Here is a 16,422-nt window from a genome sequence, read left to right as displayed (position 1 = left end):
AAGTTCCCTTATTTGTTTATAAAATATTTTAGAACTACATGGTCTGGCACAAATAATGCCCCTGTTTTAATTACAAAAATTTTTATTGTAAAATCATAAGCGTGTAATTCTGTAACATAACAATATCACACTCAAGCACATCAAATGACATTTTAGGTGAAGTGTTCAAATTAAAACTGTAAATTATTACACCCATACTATTATCCTACCAACCACACTCAAGCAGGTGTTCCTTCTGCCAGACCCAGATTATTACTTTATGGAAACAGAGCCAGCAGAGCAGAAAAGGGAATATACTCACCATACTAATGAAGGCTGGGTTATTTATTAAGCTAGCCATGTCAAAGCTCAGTCCAGTTCCTGTCTGTAAAACAATTATATCTGAGAATTATTCCAACCACTACAATCTGGTTACAATAAATTGTGAATGACAGAAAATATTTCACTCGTTCAGCATTAATAACTTACAGGACTGGATACCTCTCTTAACTTCTGTTCTGCTATTTTCAGATTTGACTTATAGGAATCATTTTCAGGGTCAAGATCTAATGCCTTTTGATAACTTGTAACTGCTTCTTCAAATTTATTCATGGCAGTGAGAGCTAGCCTGAAAAGAATAAAGTATAAGTTATATGATTAAAGAATATCAGGATATCACAAATGTACTCAAACATCTGTCTTGGTATTCAAGTAGAATCCAGATTACACTTAATTTGTTCATTATACCATGGTTCACAGGAGTATCACTAAAATTCCTTCTAATTCCAAGACTATAAGTCTCTCCCTTCTGCTTGCTGACAACCTTGGCTGTCATCTGTTAACCATGAATTTAATGCTCAGAAATGAACCTTAACCTACCCTTCCATTTTTAAGCCTAATATGTGAAGTAATTTGCTTTATAAATGATTAAGCTCCACAAAGATGTGAACTGACTAACAATCCTGTGGTCATGTAACTCTATGATGTTAAAACCATTTTAAGGACTCTGAAGTAGATTTGTGCTTCAGAGTGTCACCCTGTCTTCCCACTTCCTAGCAGAGACATTGAGTCACAGTAAATATTGATTTGCCATAAAAAATAAAAAGAGACTGTGGCGTACTCCTGGATAAGACTGTTAGTTGTTAAGCAGATTAAGTTAGCATCCTTTATGACTTACGGCATTGTTACTCCAGTCACAGAGTGAGTTATTAAATTTTTGTTCTTCACCACCCAGTTAGAATATATTTCTTGGAAAATTACTTCAGAACTAAACAATAATGGCATATATGGAGAGAGAGGATTGAGGTTTTTATTTGTTTGGGGGTTTTTAATAAATTACTCTAAATCTTGGCTGACTTACCTCACAGACTTCCAATCTATATAAAATTCAGTGCCTAAACAAAGAAAAATTCTCAGTTTTCTACCATCAATCATGAAAAATACTTCATCAAAGTCCTCAATTAATCAACAGTCAATAAATATTTACTGAAACCCTAATGTGCACCAGGCACTATTTTGATTCTGCAATAAAAAAAGGTAGTTATTGAGTTTAAGAAAATTTCATTCTACCTGGGTGAGACAAGCAATGTAGGCAAATAAGAAAGTAATATTAAAGCGAATGAACAGGAGAGCTACCCAAAGGCAGCCACACTGACAAGACCTAAATGATGAGAAGCAGTCAACAGAAGATCAGGGGAGGAGCGTGTGAAATAGAAGCAGCAGTAAACACAAAGGCCCTGGGAGTGATGCAAGCCTGGTATGCCTAAGGAACAGCACAAAGGCTGATGAGGAAGGAGCACAGAAAACTGTGGAATGAGATGATGTCAGAGAGTAATCAGGTGCCAGATAATACAGAACCATGGTTTGGAGTCTGGATTTTATTCTGGTTGCAACAGAGTGACATGATCTAATTTATACTCTGGAAAGCACTCTCTGGCTCCTCTGCAGAGTCGGGGTGGAGAGAGTGAGATCAGTTAGGAAGCTACTGTAGTAGATGGTCATTTGGACCAGGGTTATAAACAAGATAGCAATCACCGCTTCAAGTCATGATATATGTGTGTGAGAACTAGAATTAACGGGACCTGCTGATAGATTAGATGTGTGAGCTATAGTAAGAATGAAGGATGACTCCTAGGCTTTTGACCCAAGACCGGTAAGTAAATGATGGTAACACTTACTGAGATGGGAAAGACTTAAGAAGGAAAGGCAAGTTCTGTGTAAGACATGTTAAATTTAAAAGACCTATTAAACATATAAATGGAGATAAAAAGTTGAATATGATATGGAACTCAGACATAGAACTTAAAACATATAATAACTTAACAGATCCATCAACATATTGAGTTGATTCTTCTTATTCAAAGTAGTTATGTTCTATAAAGTCCCCCAAACACTGATTTAGCAAATGCTGAACAATTGCTTTAGGGGAAATACAGGGTTAGGTTCTTGTGAGGCTCTTTGGTCACAATATTCTCATCAACTGATCAATACATAATCTTGTTTTATGTGTGTTTCTACTTAGAGAAACTTACTTAATACATATTACTGATTCATTAGCATTGAGCTAACAGCCAACAGCACTAATTCATGCCTGAACAAAACTTATCTGACGTGTATTTATTTTGTAAGGCACATTACAGCCTTCTTGCACTTAGGAGCACTCAACAACACTTCAGCTTATGTTTGGGTCCATTGCAAACAGGGAAATCAACAACAAAAAGCAAAAAAAGGCAAAAAAATATAGCACTAAATAAACTTAAAAAAGGATACATATTTACAGCATGAGAGCTGAAACAAAAAGGCAAAGCATTGCCTTATATAACCTCAGCTGAGGTCTACAAAAAATTTAAGCAAGGAGGTGAATTCATATCCATGAATAGTGAGTATCTACTGTAAATGGAAACTGAAAGCATAGGACAGGATGAAATCAGAAGAGAGAATGGACTGCCAGCAGCAGCAGAGGAGAGGAGACAGACCTGGAGTGCACCATTACTCAGAGGTGGTAGAGAAGGAAGAACCAGCAAAGGAGACTGGAAAAGAGCACCCAGTAAAGTAGAAAGAAAACCAGGAAGTGGGGTGTCACAGAAGCCTAGAGTATGAAGTATTTCAAAAATTAGTGAATTATGCCAGATACTAAAAGATGGGTAGGGTGAGAATACAGAACTGAACTTTGGCCCTAGCAAAATACAGACTACTGGTGACCTTGAATAGAGCTCTCAGTTGAATGATATAGACAAATTGCCCTATCAGAATGAGCTCAAGAGAGAATGAGAGATGACGAAGATGAGACAGGAAGTACTGATCACTATCAAGGGCTTTGTAGAGAAAGGAACTAAGAAATGACATAACTGTGTGCAAGGGTGGTTCTAACAGTTGATTCTGTAACCTTTTCATACGAAGTCATTATCATTGTTAGAGACAGGAAAGCTGGTGTTGCAGAAGATAAAGCAGATGATTACAAGTGTGAAGTCCCAGAAAAAGTACGAGGGATGAGATCTAAAGCATGAATGAAGGCACCACCAGTCTTAGATAAGAACCCTTCCGTGTTAACAAGAAAAACAGCAGCCTGAGTAGATACAAATACAGGTGCATTGTTGGATTTAGCAGTAGGAAAATGAGCTACTTTTCTTCCAAATGCACCTATTAATATTTTCTCAAGAATAAGGCAATATTATTAGCTGAGAGTCACCATGGAGGGTTTAGAGGAAATTTGAAGAGTAGGTATAAAGCAATAAACTGAGAAAGTGGTAAGGTGAATTTAGAAGGAAGTATATAGTAGGACTGTCTGCTAAAACACTAGTACTCATGAGATCTGTGGTCTTGAACATGAAGTGAGTCTACTCATGGCTATAACTGTTCTCCAACAGCTATTCACCATACAACTAACCGTCTCTCTCCTGAGCCGCAAAAACTGCAATCATTTCCTCCCTCAGTGTTCTGTTTACTTCCTTGTTAGTTGAGAGGGTGCAATATTAAGCAGGAAATTCAAAACCAAGCCATTAAGAACAGCATATCTGATATAACTTGGTACTACTTTGAACATTCTGCCAGAACTTACCCCATTCTTCCATAGGCCTTGCTGTACTTTGAATCAATTGCTATTGCTTTTTCACAATCCTTTATTGCATCTGTGTAGTGACCTAATTTACTCTGAGCAGCAGCCCTAAGAGAAAGAGAAGAGAGTTTTTACTGTATGCATCCTTCAAGGCACTAATTTAGATTTTCAGGTTCTAAGACAACTGCATTCTCCTTGTCCCAATTTGTATATCACTCCCAGTAAACATCTAAATCTGTCTTAAAATAATTCTATAATCAAATGAAAACTCAGAAATAAAATTCAGAGAAAACAGGAAAGCTGCCTTTCACTGTTTACTTTGCTATAGAAAAGACAAAATATGTAAGTCATACAACCGATCTTCCTATTTACTGCCTTTTTAATTTGCCCAAACAAAAACCTGAAAACACTAGGACATTTGGGATTACTAGGGGACACACAGAGTGAGTGAGTGCTGGGGATGGCTACCTAGAGTGTTGTGCTGTTAAATGATCACTTTACTAGTAGCATTAAGATCACTGGACAAGTCTAAGTTGAAAAACCCAATTCAACCATGTGCCTAGTCTGGCTTTAAATTAAGGATGGCAATGTATTCCATCTACTTAGCATAGAATCTCCGAGCAATTAAGAACTATTTAATCCCTTCCAAGTTATCTCTAACCAACTCCCTGGAATACCTGGGACCTGACAATATAATGAAGCCACTTACTACCCCTCCACACAATCCGGAGAGTAGACAGCTCTCTGTGTCCCTGTTGTAGTGCCGACTTCAGTCCCCAGGGCCACAACAAACACGTAGAATTTCTGTTCAGCATGCAAGTCGTTCGAACTGAGAAGTTCCCAGATGTCTCCCGTCCTGCATCCCACTACCACCCCACCCATTCTTCTCCAGACTAAATATTTCTACTTTATTCATTCAACTAATATATCTCTTGAGGGCTAGCAAAAGCATAGACACTTTTCTGGGCATAATATTGGGGTGGCCAAAAAGTTCGTTTAGTGTCTCCCGTAAAATAAAAGACACATTTTTCATTTTCACCAATAACTCTATTGATTTGGATATTTTGAGTATGTCAGCTGCCTCCCACAATATAATGTTACTGTCTCGATTTGATTGCAATCATCTTCAACTGGTCTAACCGACTGTGGAGCATCGTCCAGTGAGAAATCTCTAGCACAACACTTCACAAACCATTTTTGACACTTTCGATCAGTCACAGCACCTTCTCCACACACTGCACAAATCTTTTTTGTTTTTTGCATTTCAGTTGAGGTTTGACCTTTCTTGAAATAATAAAGCATAATATGCAGAAAATGTTGCATATTTTCTTCCATCTTCAATATTAAAATGGCTACACAAAACTCACCAATTTTGATTAAGATTTTTTAAATGCATGATATGACATCACAATACAATCTAGCAGAATCGTTTTGAATGGAGTCAAAGAAAACTAAGCACTACTAGAGCCATCTTATGGAAAAATACCAAACAAACTTTTTGGCCAACCCAATAGATGGAGCAGTAATCAAAATGATATTCCTGGCCTCAATCGTGCTTCAATTCCTGGGGAGAGCTGGGAGGCTATAAAGAAAGGCAGCGGTGAGTCCAATATTCTGTCAGCCTTTCTTCTTACAGCATGACTGAGACCCTTACTTCTCAAACTAAGATTATAAAACTTGAAAAAAAAAAAAAAGTCGTCTTTGCTTCCATTAAAAAAATTATATCTGAAAATACTGAATTCAGCAAACATGTTCTGGTAGTTCATGTGAAAAGAGGTATAAGTTTATTTGAACACTAAACACAAACTAACAGCATGACAAGGATGACCATTAAAAGAAGAGATATAGAACGTATCAATTCCAAATAGTTAGAAATAAAGAATATGAAGTAAAAATAAGACAATAAAAGACAAAATAAAGGAGCTAGGGAAGGAAAAAAAAGCCAAAAATAAGATAGCAGAAAGCAATTCAAACATATGTCTCAAAGCTGCCTAGATGAAAATCAGATTCTCAAATTTCATACATAGTATATTACTTAAAACATAATCACACACAGGTTGGAGGTTTAAAGGGGACAGAAAAGAACAATCAGGCAAAATGAAAACCAAGCAAGCAAAAGAAAGCTGGTGTAGAAAAAATATTGGACTTAAGGCAAAGAGCATTATTAAAGACAGTCATTATTTATTGATCTTCCTTTTTAGTTTAAATTTTAAGGAAAGCATTTACATGGTTCAGAAGTCAAATCTATATTAAAAGTCTCTCATCCTATAGAGGATCGGTGCGAATGTAGTAGATGGGAGAAAAATGGGAGCGAGACTTCAGAAAAAATGAAAAAAGCAAACCGTCAAACTGAATAAAACAAATGATCCTAACTGTATGTACATTAAAAAAAAAAAAAGAATTCAAGTAACATTCAGGCACAATACTCTGAGTACATATTCTTAGTGATATGTATTCTGATGACAAAAATAATTGCAAAGAAATTCTGAAGTTTACACTAGAGTTGCAATATTGGTGTAATACCATCTGAAGGATACTGCAGGATAGAGCTGATGAGTAAAGATGCTGATAATGTTGGAAAGCAGGGTTTTTGCTCTGGGAGAAGAGAGATACAAACAAAATGGGGGAAGGTAAAGAACATCTCTGTGACACTGAAATGTGAGTAGAAGTTGTCTGTATAAATTGATGACTTTTCAAAAAACATGTTTTCTCAGTCTGTCCACTGAAAAAACCTAGAAGCAATAACATTTCATTAGCAATGACCACCTCTTGCAATCAGTTTTTGGTTTCTAAATACCATTCTCTGTTAAAGGAGTAGGGGCTACTTGTTGAACCCACATCTAGAGCAGAGGAAATACAATGCAAATCTGGAATACCTTGTTGTCTTAGAAAGCAAGAAAATGTTAGAAAACAAATTATATAAAAGGGCACATAGTCAGTTTAAAGGAGCTCCCGCTCCCACTAGCCAAATATAGTATAATTTAAGTATGGGAATAATAATTATGGTAATTTATTATAACACACTGACTGGCGAATTTTTAAAAATTCATAAGTCTAGCCCTGGCTGGTGTGGCTCAGAAGATTGAGTGCAGGCCTGCAAACCAAAAAGTTGCTGGTTCAATTCCCAGTCAGGGCACATACCTGGGTTGTGGGCCAGGTCCCCAGTAGGGGGCATGTGAAAGGGAACCACACATTGATGTTTCTCTCCTTCTCTTTCTCCTTCCCTTCCCCTCTCTCTAGGAATAAACAAAATCTTAAAAAAACATTCATAAGTCTATAATTATACTCAAATGGTTAGGGGAGGGGAAGGAGGAGAGAGTGGAAAAGGGAGAAAGTTTAAGAAAACTCTTCTTTACAGACACCATATTTTGCTATGTATAAGTGCACCCACGTTTTTGTCCCAAACTTTCAGGAAAAATAATTTGTTGGTTTAACTTTTTAATTAAAGTTTTTATTTATTTATATTTAGAAACAAAACCGGTTATTGTATTCCAGGCTATTATTTTGCATACGAATATCATTATTGCTTTCTAGAGTTACACTTTCAAGGCATAAGCATAAATAAGAATTAAAAACATTTATACAGATATGGAATTAGTACCACCCTGGTATAATACACATCGTTATTTTTCCCCTAAAAAATTTGGGCAAAAAAGTGCTCGTTATACACAGCAAAATACGGTATATGAGGAAATACATTACACACACACACAAAACATACTGCTATGTGACTACTTCACCATTAGAAGTCTTTGAGTTAAGGCAATTCTCCCTTCCAAAATTCACTGAATTAATTCCACTCAAACTTTTGTTGAACATGTATAAGGTGCTAAATCCTGAACTCAAAATCACATATACAGAGATGAAGAAAACACATTTCTCCTCTTTCACTGTCTAATGGGGAAATAGTCATGTAAATAAATAAATAGTATGATAAACAACAACAGAGGAGTCAACGGAAGAGACAGTACAGAGAAAGGTGGGGTTAGCCCTATGCAGAGCTATCTAATGGCATTTCTGTAATAGGGAAGTCCTTTACCTGTGCCATCCAATACAGTAACCCCAGCCACATGACTCATGAGGACTTGGAATCAGCTAGCGCGTTTTTATTTTCTTATTAATTTTACATTGACATTTTACTAATTTACATTTTTTAAAGATTTTATTTATTTATTTTTAGAGAGGAGAAGACAGGGAGAAAGAGAGGGAGAGAAGTCTCAATGTATGGTTGCCTCTCACATGCCCCCAGCTGGGGACCTGGCCTGCAAACCAGGTACGTACCCTGACCGGGAATCAAACTGGTGACCTTTTGTTCACAGGCCAGTACTCAATCCACTGAGCCACAGCAGCCAGGGATTTTACTAATTTACATTTAAACAGCCACATGTGGCTAGGAGCTACCATACTGGGCGGCACCACCCCATAGGCTATGACAGGGAAGAGTACAGGGGCATGGTAGGAGGTTGGGGACATTAGAAATTAAGAAAATCTTCCCAAGAGAAGCAACATCTACCAGGGTCTTGAAGGAGGACTAGCAGTTGACCAATCAGATAAGGTAAGAAATATTCTAGGCAGAGGAAGGAGTACATAAAAGCATGGAGAGATGTCCCAACATGGTATTTTTTAAAAGTCAGTAAATTTCATATTAAATGTGCATAGAGAGTAGAGAGAAGAGGAACAGGGTAGGAAGAAAAGTATAGATAAAGTTAAAAAAAAAAAAAAAGAGCCTAGATTATAAAAGACCTTAGGTATCATGCTGAGGAACTTAAATTCAATCACAAAGGTATTTCCAACTAGTTAACAGAAAGCAAGAATTAGAGTATTAATTTCACATTTTAGAAAGGTCCTTTTGGCACAAGACTGGAGTGGGGAGTGCAAGTAGAAACTGGAAGCCACTAGTTTAGCAACAGTTAAGAGCCTGGACTAAGGCAGTAGTAATGGAAAAGGAGGAGGGCACAAAGGAGCCATTTGGGAGGGAAAAAAAGAACAGGGGAAGAGGCCCTGATCGCTGGCTTCAGATACTGATAATAAAACACAGAATAAAGCAGTGAGAATCAGACCCAGAAAGAAGAGTGGGTAGAAGGGAAGAGGATGACTTAAAATCTTGATAGGTTTAACATTAGGTCACCAAGGGCAAGCTAGGATGAAAGCAGATTTGTGTGGCTCACAAAAGAAAGAGGAGAGGATCTGAACCTCTGAGGCTGGAAAAGGGAAGAGAAGCCTGGCTACACTTGAGTCTCTTGTGAGATGAAGCCAAGCACTCCAGTGTCTGAACTGAATAACCATGTGGTCTGCTCTCTCTGCCCCTGCTGTCTGGTTATCAGGGCATAACTAATGAAATTCCAACAGAACAATACAGTTCAAGTCACCGTGTTTTCAGACAACCTCGCTTTCTTCAGCTTGTAAGCAAGAGCGTGAATATTACTTGTGCTCTATTCTTATGGAAAATAAGACAGAAAAAAATCAGGGGTACCTTACATTTCTCATACTACAGGGTGGGGCAAAAGTAGGTTTACAATTGTTCATATGGAAAATAATATATAATTAATACAAGAATAAACTGTTTTGTGTACTCATAACCATAAACCTACTTTTACAACACGCTGTATATATAATGCATAAATAAACTCTAGCAAAAACCTGTTCCTACAACTAGGAATTACATTGTTCCTGAAAGAAACATATTGAAAGCTTAGGACTATGCTAGGGACTGTATATTATTACTCCTCGCAAGTACTAGTACCTGTATTTTACAATTGAGGAAATGAGGCTCAAAGAGGTTAAGCGTCAGCCCAAGGTCACATAGCTAGTAAGTGGCTGAACTGAGATTCAACGCCAAATTCAACACACCAAGTACAAATTCCAGTGAACCTATCAAATACATGGTGCTTATGGAGGTAAAAGAAAAAACGGAAAACAGTGTGGTCTTTGTTCCCATCTCTCTCAGAGCTCACAATGTCACTAGCATTCCTTGGCACAATGCCCTGACGATCCCTAATTTTGCCTTCGTAACTATACTCTCTAACCTAAAATGCCTTCCCCTCTTCCTCTGTCTATCCAAGTTCTACCTGTCCATCAAATCCAGCTCCAACTCAAACTCCCCATTACCTGGAGGCCTTCCACACAAATTGTTTCCATCATGCTCTCTCTCCTTCCTATGTATCTTTAACCCCATTTATTGCCGTAGTGATTCAACCATTCATCCATCCATCCCAGAAACATGAGACTGCTAGGGGTAAAGTGATGTATACTCGTCAATGAGAATGTACAAAAGAAGTAAGAATACTGTTTAGGGACAGAAGACATAAAAAACTAGCTAGTTTAATATGAATATCATTTCATACTAAAAAGTACTTGGAAATGTTTTAGACCTATACTCAATCATTTGTTGTTTTATGTACACAAGTATTAATGTGAGTGTGTGGTCACTTCAACATGACTATAAATTTCTTAGCTTTCTTCTGTAGTCCTCCATGCATCCAACAAAAATTAGCTGAATTCCTCTAGAGTGCAGTGCTAGATACTATAGGAGATACAAACAGATACAAGATCTGATCTCTATCCTTAACCTGAAGAAATAAAACAAGTATGCATGTAAGATAAGGAAGAACACATGATAAACTTATATAAATGTTACATATCAGGATTAGTGCTGGGAGTATAGGAAAAAAAGCAAAACTAAATAACAGGTTTTCAAGGAACAACTCAGGTTTTTCTGGTATCCAAATTGAGCCTAAAGAATTCAAAAGGTCAAAATAGAAGACAAATGATAAAATAAAAAGACTCATGCTTAAGAAACGTGCCTCCTGATTGTTTTCTAACTCGTAAGTCACTTCTATAAAAGTAAATTTTGGTTCATTTTATTGAGGTCAATATGTGAACAACATTTTGATTAGTAATAAAACTATAAAAATTAGTATCAAAAAGAAGATTTAGATCTGCTATTCTGAGTTTCCAACTTCTGATGGCTAACTGGCTAAAAAAAACAGTAAGCGGTAGTTGGCAAGACTACAGGCTACTAAAATATTTATAGCTACTACAGTCTAAAAAAAATCCTAAAGCCATTTAATTCAATATTTGTATTAAATATACAAATTAGATCTTCTAATTATTTGATATTAAATTGCATGCTCTGTTACTGAACTCTGCAGGGGAAAAGATGCTATTTAAGTATAAAAGAGAAGCATAATCATTGATTTCAAGTTAACAAAAATTAAATGGAAAGCAAGCATAGGTATTGCCAAGAATCTCATTTAATACATGGACATTAAGACTATTGATGACCCTTAATCTCACTAAAACTAAATCATTTATTTAGACTCGGATCTGCCATATTCATAGTTGAAAGTGTATGGCTTACTGTGCTCTATAAATAAGCAATTTCCTGGTAACACTTATATCTGGTCATAACATTTTGTGACACTTAAATGTATTTATTTCCAGATTTCATATACTAAATTAAAATACTATATATATTTATCTGATTACAGAGAATAAAATTCAAACATAAAGCCACAGTTTGGGGAATTTATTTTCCAATCATTATTTGGATTTTCTATTTTTCTGTGCTAGATTATTAGAACAGATTAATAAAGGAATGTTTTTGTGTTTGTGAAGAAAGAGAATGTAGGGTTCCATTATGGCCCTAAATTTCACGTGGATCCAAGACTTCCACAAATAACACAATGATAAATTCTGGACAACACACACACATACACACACACAAAGGAATACTAAAAGCATCCCAGATGACCATGAATAGGAAAATGCAAACTGTGGTACATTCAAACAACGATAATACTCCCAAGCAATTTATAGAAGAACCGCTGATACATGTAACACCATGGCTGAATCTCAAAACCATTATGCTGAGCAAAAGAAGTCTCACAGGCGAGAGTACATATGGTATGATTCCTATTATAGGAAATTCTAAAAGAAACAAATCCAATCTATGGTGGGAAAAAACAAAACAACGGTTTCTTCTGGTGACTGCTTTAGGCAACTGATGCTGAGGACACATGTGGAACTTTCTGGGCTGCTAGTAATTTTCAACATCTTGATAAGGGTTGAGTTACACAGGTATTTGCATTTGTCAAAACTCAGTGAAAGTATGGTTAAGATGTGTGCATTTTATTGCACATAAATTTTACCTCAGAAGAAAAAATGTGAACGACTGAACTCAGTTAATGATGTGCATGCTGAAGTATTTAGGGGGGAAAGTGTGCCAATGGCAGCACTGTGCCTTGAAATGCATCAAAAATAGATGGAATAATGAAGAGAGAGGCACAAATAGAAGAATAAATATGAGATATAGCAAATATACTAAAATATTAATCACAAAATCTAGGTGTGGATATATGAGAATTCACTGTAAACTTCTTTCAGCTTTGAAATTTTTCATAAAAATGTTAGAGCCAAAAAAAGAAGGAAAATGACACAAGACTAATTCACAAGTCCTATCAGACTTTTATTTTAACAGGGTTACCACCAGACTAGTACGTCAGAGAAAGACAATTGACTCAATACATTTAGAACCCAATAAATGTGGATGCCTCTTCATATTCTGATCAAAGCAAAAAACCAAAAAACAAACATATTGCACAGATAATAATGGTAACAGCTATTGTATACAATACTCTTTACTCAATACTCTCCTGCTATTTTATATGTATTAATGGGTTTATTCTCTAAAACAAAACTATCAGGGAAATATTATTATCCACATTTTATCAGTGGGGAAACTAAGGCATAGATATGTTAGGTAATTTCTCAAGGTCCCAGAGAGCCAGAGATTAGAATCCAAAGTCGGGGTCAGAACCCCTGCTCCTTCCCTTTGACCGCTCACTTCAGTGACTGTAACAGACACAATGCGACCTAGGGTCCTCTTCTCAAGTGTGCGGATGACATGAAACTAGGAGAAAAAGCAAATGCCTTACTTTACAAATTATCCAAAAACATGAAGGGACCCATAAATTAGAGACCGTAACAAGATAAAATTTTATGGGGATAAAATATAAGATCCTGCATTTGCGGGCAGATAACCCACTCCACCTGTAGTGACAAACTGGTGCACTGAGGTCTGCCCAATGCATGAATGAGTGAATGACAGGACGGGAGAATGTGTGGAAAACGAGACGCTTTCATAAACCAAAAGCAAAATATGAATTTAGTAAATCATGCTACAAAATGCTAGTATATAATGTGTCGTGGAAAAGTAGGTTAAATGAAAGTCCTACAAGACAGTTCTGGTCAGACCAACGCTATCTATACTATGTGAACTTCTGAGAACTACAGAGAAACTGGAACAAGTGTAGGACAAAAGTACAAGACTTAAAGCTGTAGTATCTAATACACAATTGAAGAAGCTTGAACATTTAAAGTGAAAGAAAAGCTCAAGGGAACATGGTGGCAAATTTAAAATGTCAGGGACTGTGGTGAAAAAGGAGAATTACATATATTCTGTAATCGCCTTTAAGAACAAAAATAAAACTAACTGAGAGAAGCCACAGGAGCCACACAAAAACAAAATCAGTGTCAATATAAGGAAGGCTTTTCTAAATGATATTATAACCACAAAGAAAAAAGTAGGGAAAGAAGAAACTGCCTCAGAAGGAGATAAGTAACCTAAATATGATAAGAATAACCCAGTAAAAGATTAGAACAGATTAACATGAACATCTCTTTCAAACCTAAGAACTTAGTATATAATAAAAGGTCATATTTATAAGGCTCTGTTATAAAAAGTTTTTGATTGCTTAAAACGGTCATACCAGTCACCAAAATAGACTTGAGATGGTAAAATTGAAATGTAAAGGAAAAATAAGAAAATAGAAAATGGAGAGAGCTTTAAAATTGTCTATACAAATATTTAAAACTTTTATATATGAAAAACATTAAAAGGAAAATAAGATGTGCTTTTAGGACAAAGGGATTTTATCCTTAATAGAGAGGTATGCTGTCCAGTACAGTAGCCACAAGCTGCATGTAGTTATTTAAATTAATTAATTTAAATTGATCTTAAATTAACTAAACATTAAAAATTTAGTTTCTCAACTGCACTAGCCACATTGCAAGTGCTCAATACCCACTTTTGCTAGTGGATACTGTACTGGACAATGCATATACAGAACACTATCATCACTGCAGAAAGTCCTATTGGAACGTGATATTTAAAACAGAATAATTTAGTGCAGGGAATTCATTACACAGCTGATAGAAGAGCTGAGGTGCCAAAGAGGAGGCTCTGCAGCAATCCAAAGACTAGCAACAGCAGGAAGCTATCACTCCCTAAAACAAAGGACAAAGTGCAGAGTCCAAAAACGCAACATCACCTAGCAAAGCTAGGAGCGCAGGTATCTTGGGTGCAAGCTAGAGACAAGGATAGGAAACAGACCCTGCTGCATAAACACCCTGATGTAAAAGAGGGGAAGGAATACTACGATTTCTCCCTTCCTTCTGCGCTCTAGCCTTCTGCCAGCATCTCCCATGGCTGAACCCAGATAAAACTCAGGGAACAAAGGAGCTTGAAAAATGCAGCCTATAGGGATCAGAGCCCTGTTGAAAAGGGCAGAACAGGGAAAGAACGAAATAAGCATAAGGTCAAACAGGTAAGGTGTGGCACAGGTACAAGAAGATAATTTAGAGAAAAAAAACACAGATGACCAACATTTCAAAAATGTCCAATCTCAGCAGGAATTAAATATAAACTAGAACAATTACTATTAAAATAACAATAATAAATAAGAATTAAAGTATTTAGTGTTGATAAAGATGTGGTAAAAACAGATATGATCATATAACCTTAGGGGAGCAAATTAATTTTCAGAATATTTTCAAAGAAATTAGAATTTTGCAATGTGCATCAACAATTTTTAAATGTTTATATTGTTAGACCTCCTGAGTGGATTTTCAAGGATAAATGCAAAGTTTAGAAAAAAATTTTTTTTAAAAGATGATTTTAGCAGCTTTACGATATTGGAAAAAAATGGACATTTTAATGTTTGCCAATAGGTTAATGGACATAAATTAAGGTATAGCTATCCATGTAGTAACAAACAAAACACTAAGTGTTTGTTTGCCAGTCACAATGACAGGTACTGGAAATATAGAAAAGATGAAGAGGTAACAATAGACTAATTTCTATCAATTTAAATAATGTTTATGCAGGACTTTAATAAAAGAACATGTTTACAATATGCCTAGTGAATAAAGCTGAATCTAAGAATTATTACACTTACATCAAACAAAATATGCCAAAAGGTTAGTAACAGAGGTTGCCTCTAACAGTAAGTTTATGAGTTGATTATTTTCCTTCTTTATACCTAAGTTTTATAGTTCTCCTTCAGAGCTATTAATGCAAATCTTTTACAACAGTAAACCTGCCAAAATAATGCCAGTTTACCTGTTGCAGTAATAAACCGCATTGTTTGGATCCAGTTCTATTGCCTGGCTGTAACAATCCACCGCCGCAGCATAATTTTCTTCTTTCATGTGGTTATTGCCTAAAATAATCAGCAGGTACAGTAAGAACAATACACAGGAAAAATATAAACTCTGAAAGATAAATTTTAATCACAGACATTCCAATAATACAAAGGTCAACATGATTTTTCAGTCACATAGCAGATAAATTCTGTATTATACAATAGAGTTGATATTCCTTAGCCTTCAGGATGTTTGAATAATTTCAACAGTGGAGAGTCTTAAAAAAATTAATGTTTGTATATCTTATAAAATCCAGGCTTTAATATGTGAGCAAATGCAATAATTTGATGATATCATGACAGAATTGAATCTCTTCTCACCTTTATGTTCACCTCTTTCCTTCCTTTTAGAGCTGTCCCCCCATCTTAATACAACACCCTCCTCAATTATCACTCAGTCTAGACCTGGCCTTCTATTCCTTCCCTGTCAAAACATCTGCTGAGTAGCCATGCCCTCGCAGCTGCTGTGTGGGTAAGCTGGTAAAGCCAATCGTGCTAATGTGCTACTGGCAGATAATACTTTTATGCTATCTCTTCCAGACATAGGTTCTTTTGAAAAGGAGATTATTAGACATTAATTTCTAGTAAGACAGAATTTCAGATACCATGGCTAGCCCACAAGGTGCTGATTTTCAGGAAGAGCATCTGCAGATACCGAGGCAATAATTTCACTAGGTTAACAACTGGTCAACAAAATAAGGGATTTCTTGTGGCTATCTTTTGCATTCTATTAAAGAAAAAAAAGACCCAATCAAAAGTTTTAAGACACTAGAATTAGGAGAAAATATATCCCAAAAGGCTCTTTGATTCCTCCTGGCTGTCTCTAGACCAGAAGCTCTCCTATTAGGCTTGTTTTTTCATAGATCATTAGCTAATTAATGGGAGAAGGTGGGCGGGGGGTACATT

At 36.2% G+C, this 16,422-nt stretch overlaps 2 protein-coding genes across 8 annotated transcripts in view; one reads left to right on the top strand and one right to left on the bottom strand.

Annotated features, from left to right (window-relative positions):
* The window catches only part of SGTB (small glutamine rich tetratricopeptide repeat co-chaperone beta), a 37,506-nt gene that overhangs the window by 6,860 nt on the left and 14,224 nt on the right, over nt 1–16,422 (bottom strand). For both annotated transcript variants that reach the window (XM_024578510.4, XM_045186288.3), the window contains 4 exons: nt 15,435–15,534; nt 4,037–4,141; nt 469–607; nt 302–364 (listed from right to left, as the gene is read on the bottom strand). In XM_024578510.4, coding sequence (XP_024434278.1) covers nt 302–364; nt 469–607; nt 4,037–4,141; nt 15,435–15,534 — 407 coding nt within the window. The remainder of the gene's footprint in view (nt 1–301; nt 365–468; nt 608–4,036; nt 4,142–15,434; nt 15,535–16,422) is intronic.
* The window catches only part of TRAPPC13 (trafficking protein particle complex subunit 13), a 66,735-nt gene that overhangs the window by 47,649 nt on the left and 2,664 nt on the right, over nt 1–16,422 (top strand). For 4 of the 6 annotated variants that reach the window (XM_053913208.1, XM_053913221.1, XM_053913214.1 and 1 more), the window contains one exon: nt 8,214–8,387. In XM_053913208.1, the coding sequence (XP_053769183.1) occupies nt 8,214–8,372 (159 nt within the window). In that variant the 3' untranslated portion in view covers nt 8,373–8,387. Of the gene's footprint in view, nt 1–8,213; nt 8,388–16,422 lie in introns of those variants that run through there. The other 2 variants (XM_053913226.2, XM_053913218.2) reach the window with 1 other exon arrangement.

This window comes from Desmodus rotundus, chromosome 1, assembly GCF_022682495.2.
Source record: "Desmodus rotundus isolate HL8 chromosome 1, HLdesRot8A.1, whole genome shotgun sequence".
In the NCBI taxonomy this organism is placed as follows: domain Eukaryota; kingdom Metazoa; phylum Chordata; class Mammalia; order Chiroptera; family Phyllostomidae; genus Desmodus; species Desmodus rotundus.
The sequence above is the reverse complement of the archived record's forward strand: the minus strand, read 5'-3'. Positions and strand labels throughout refer to the sequence as shown.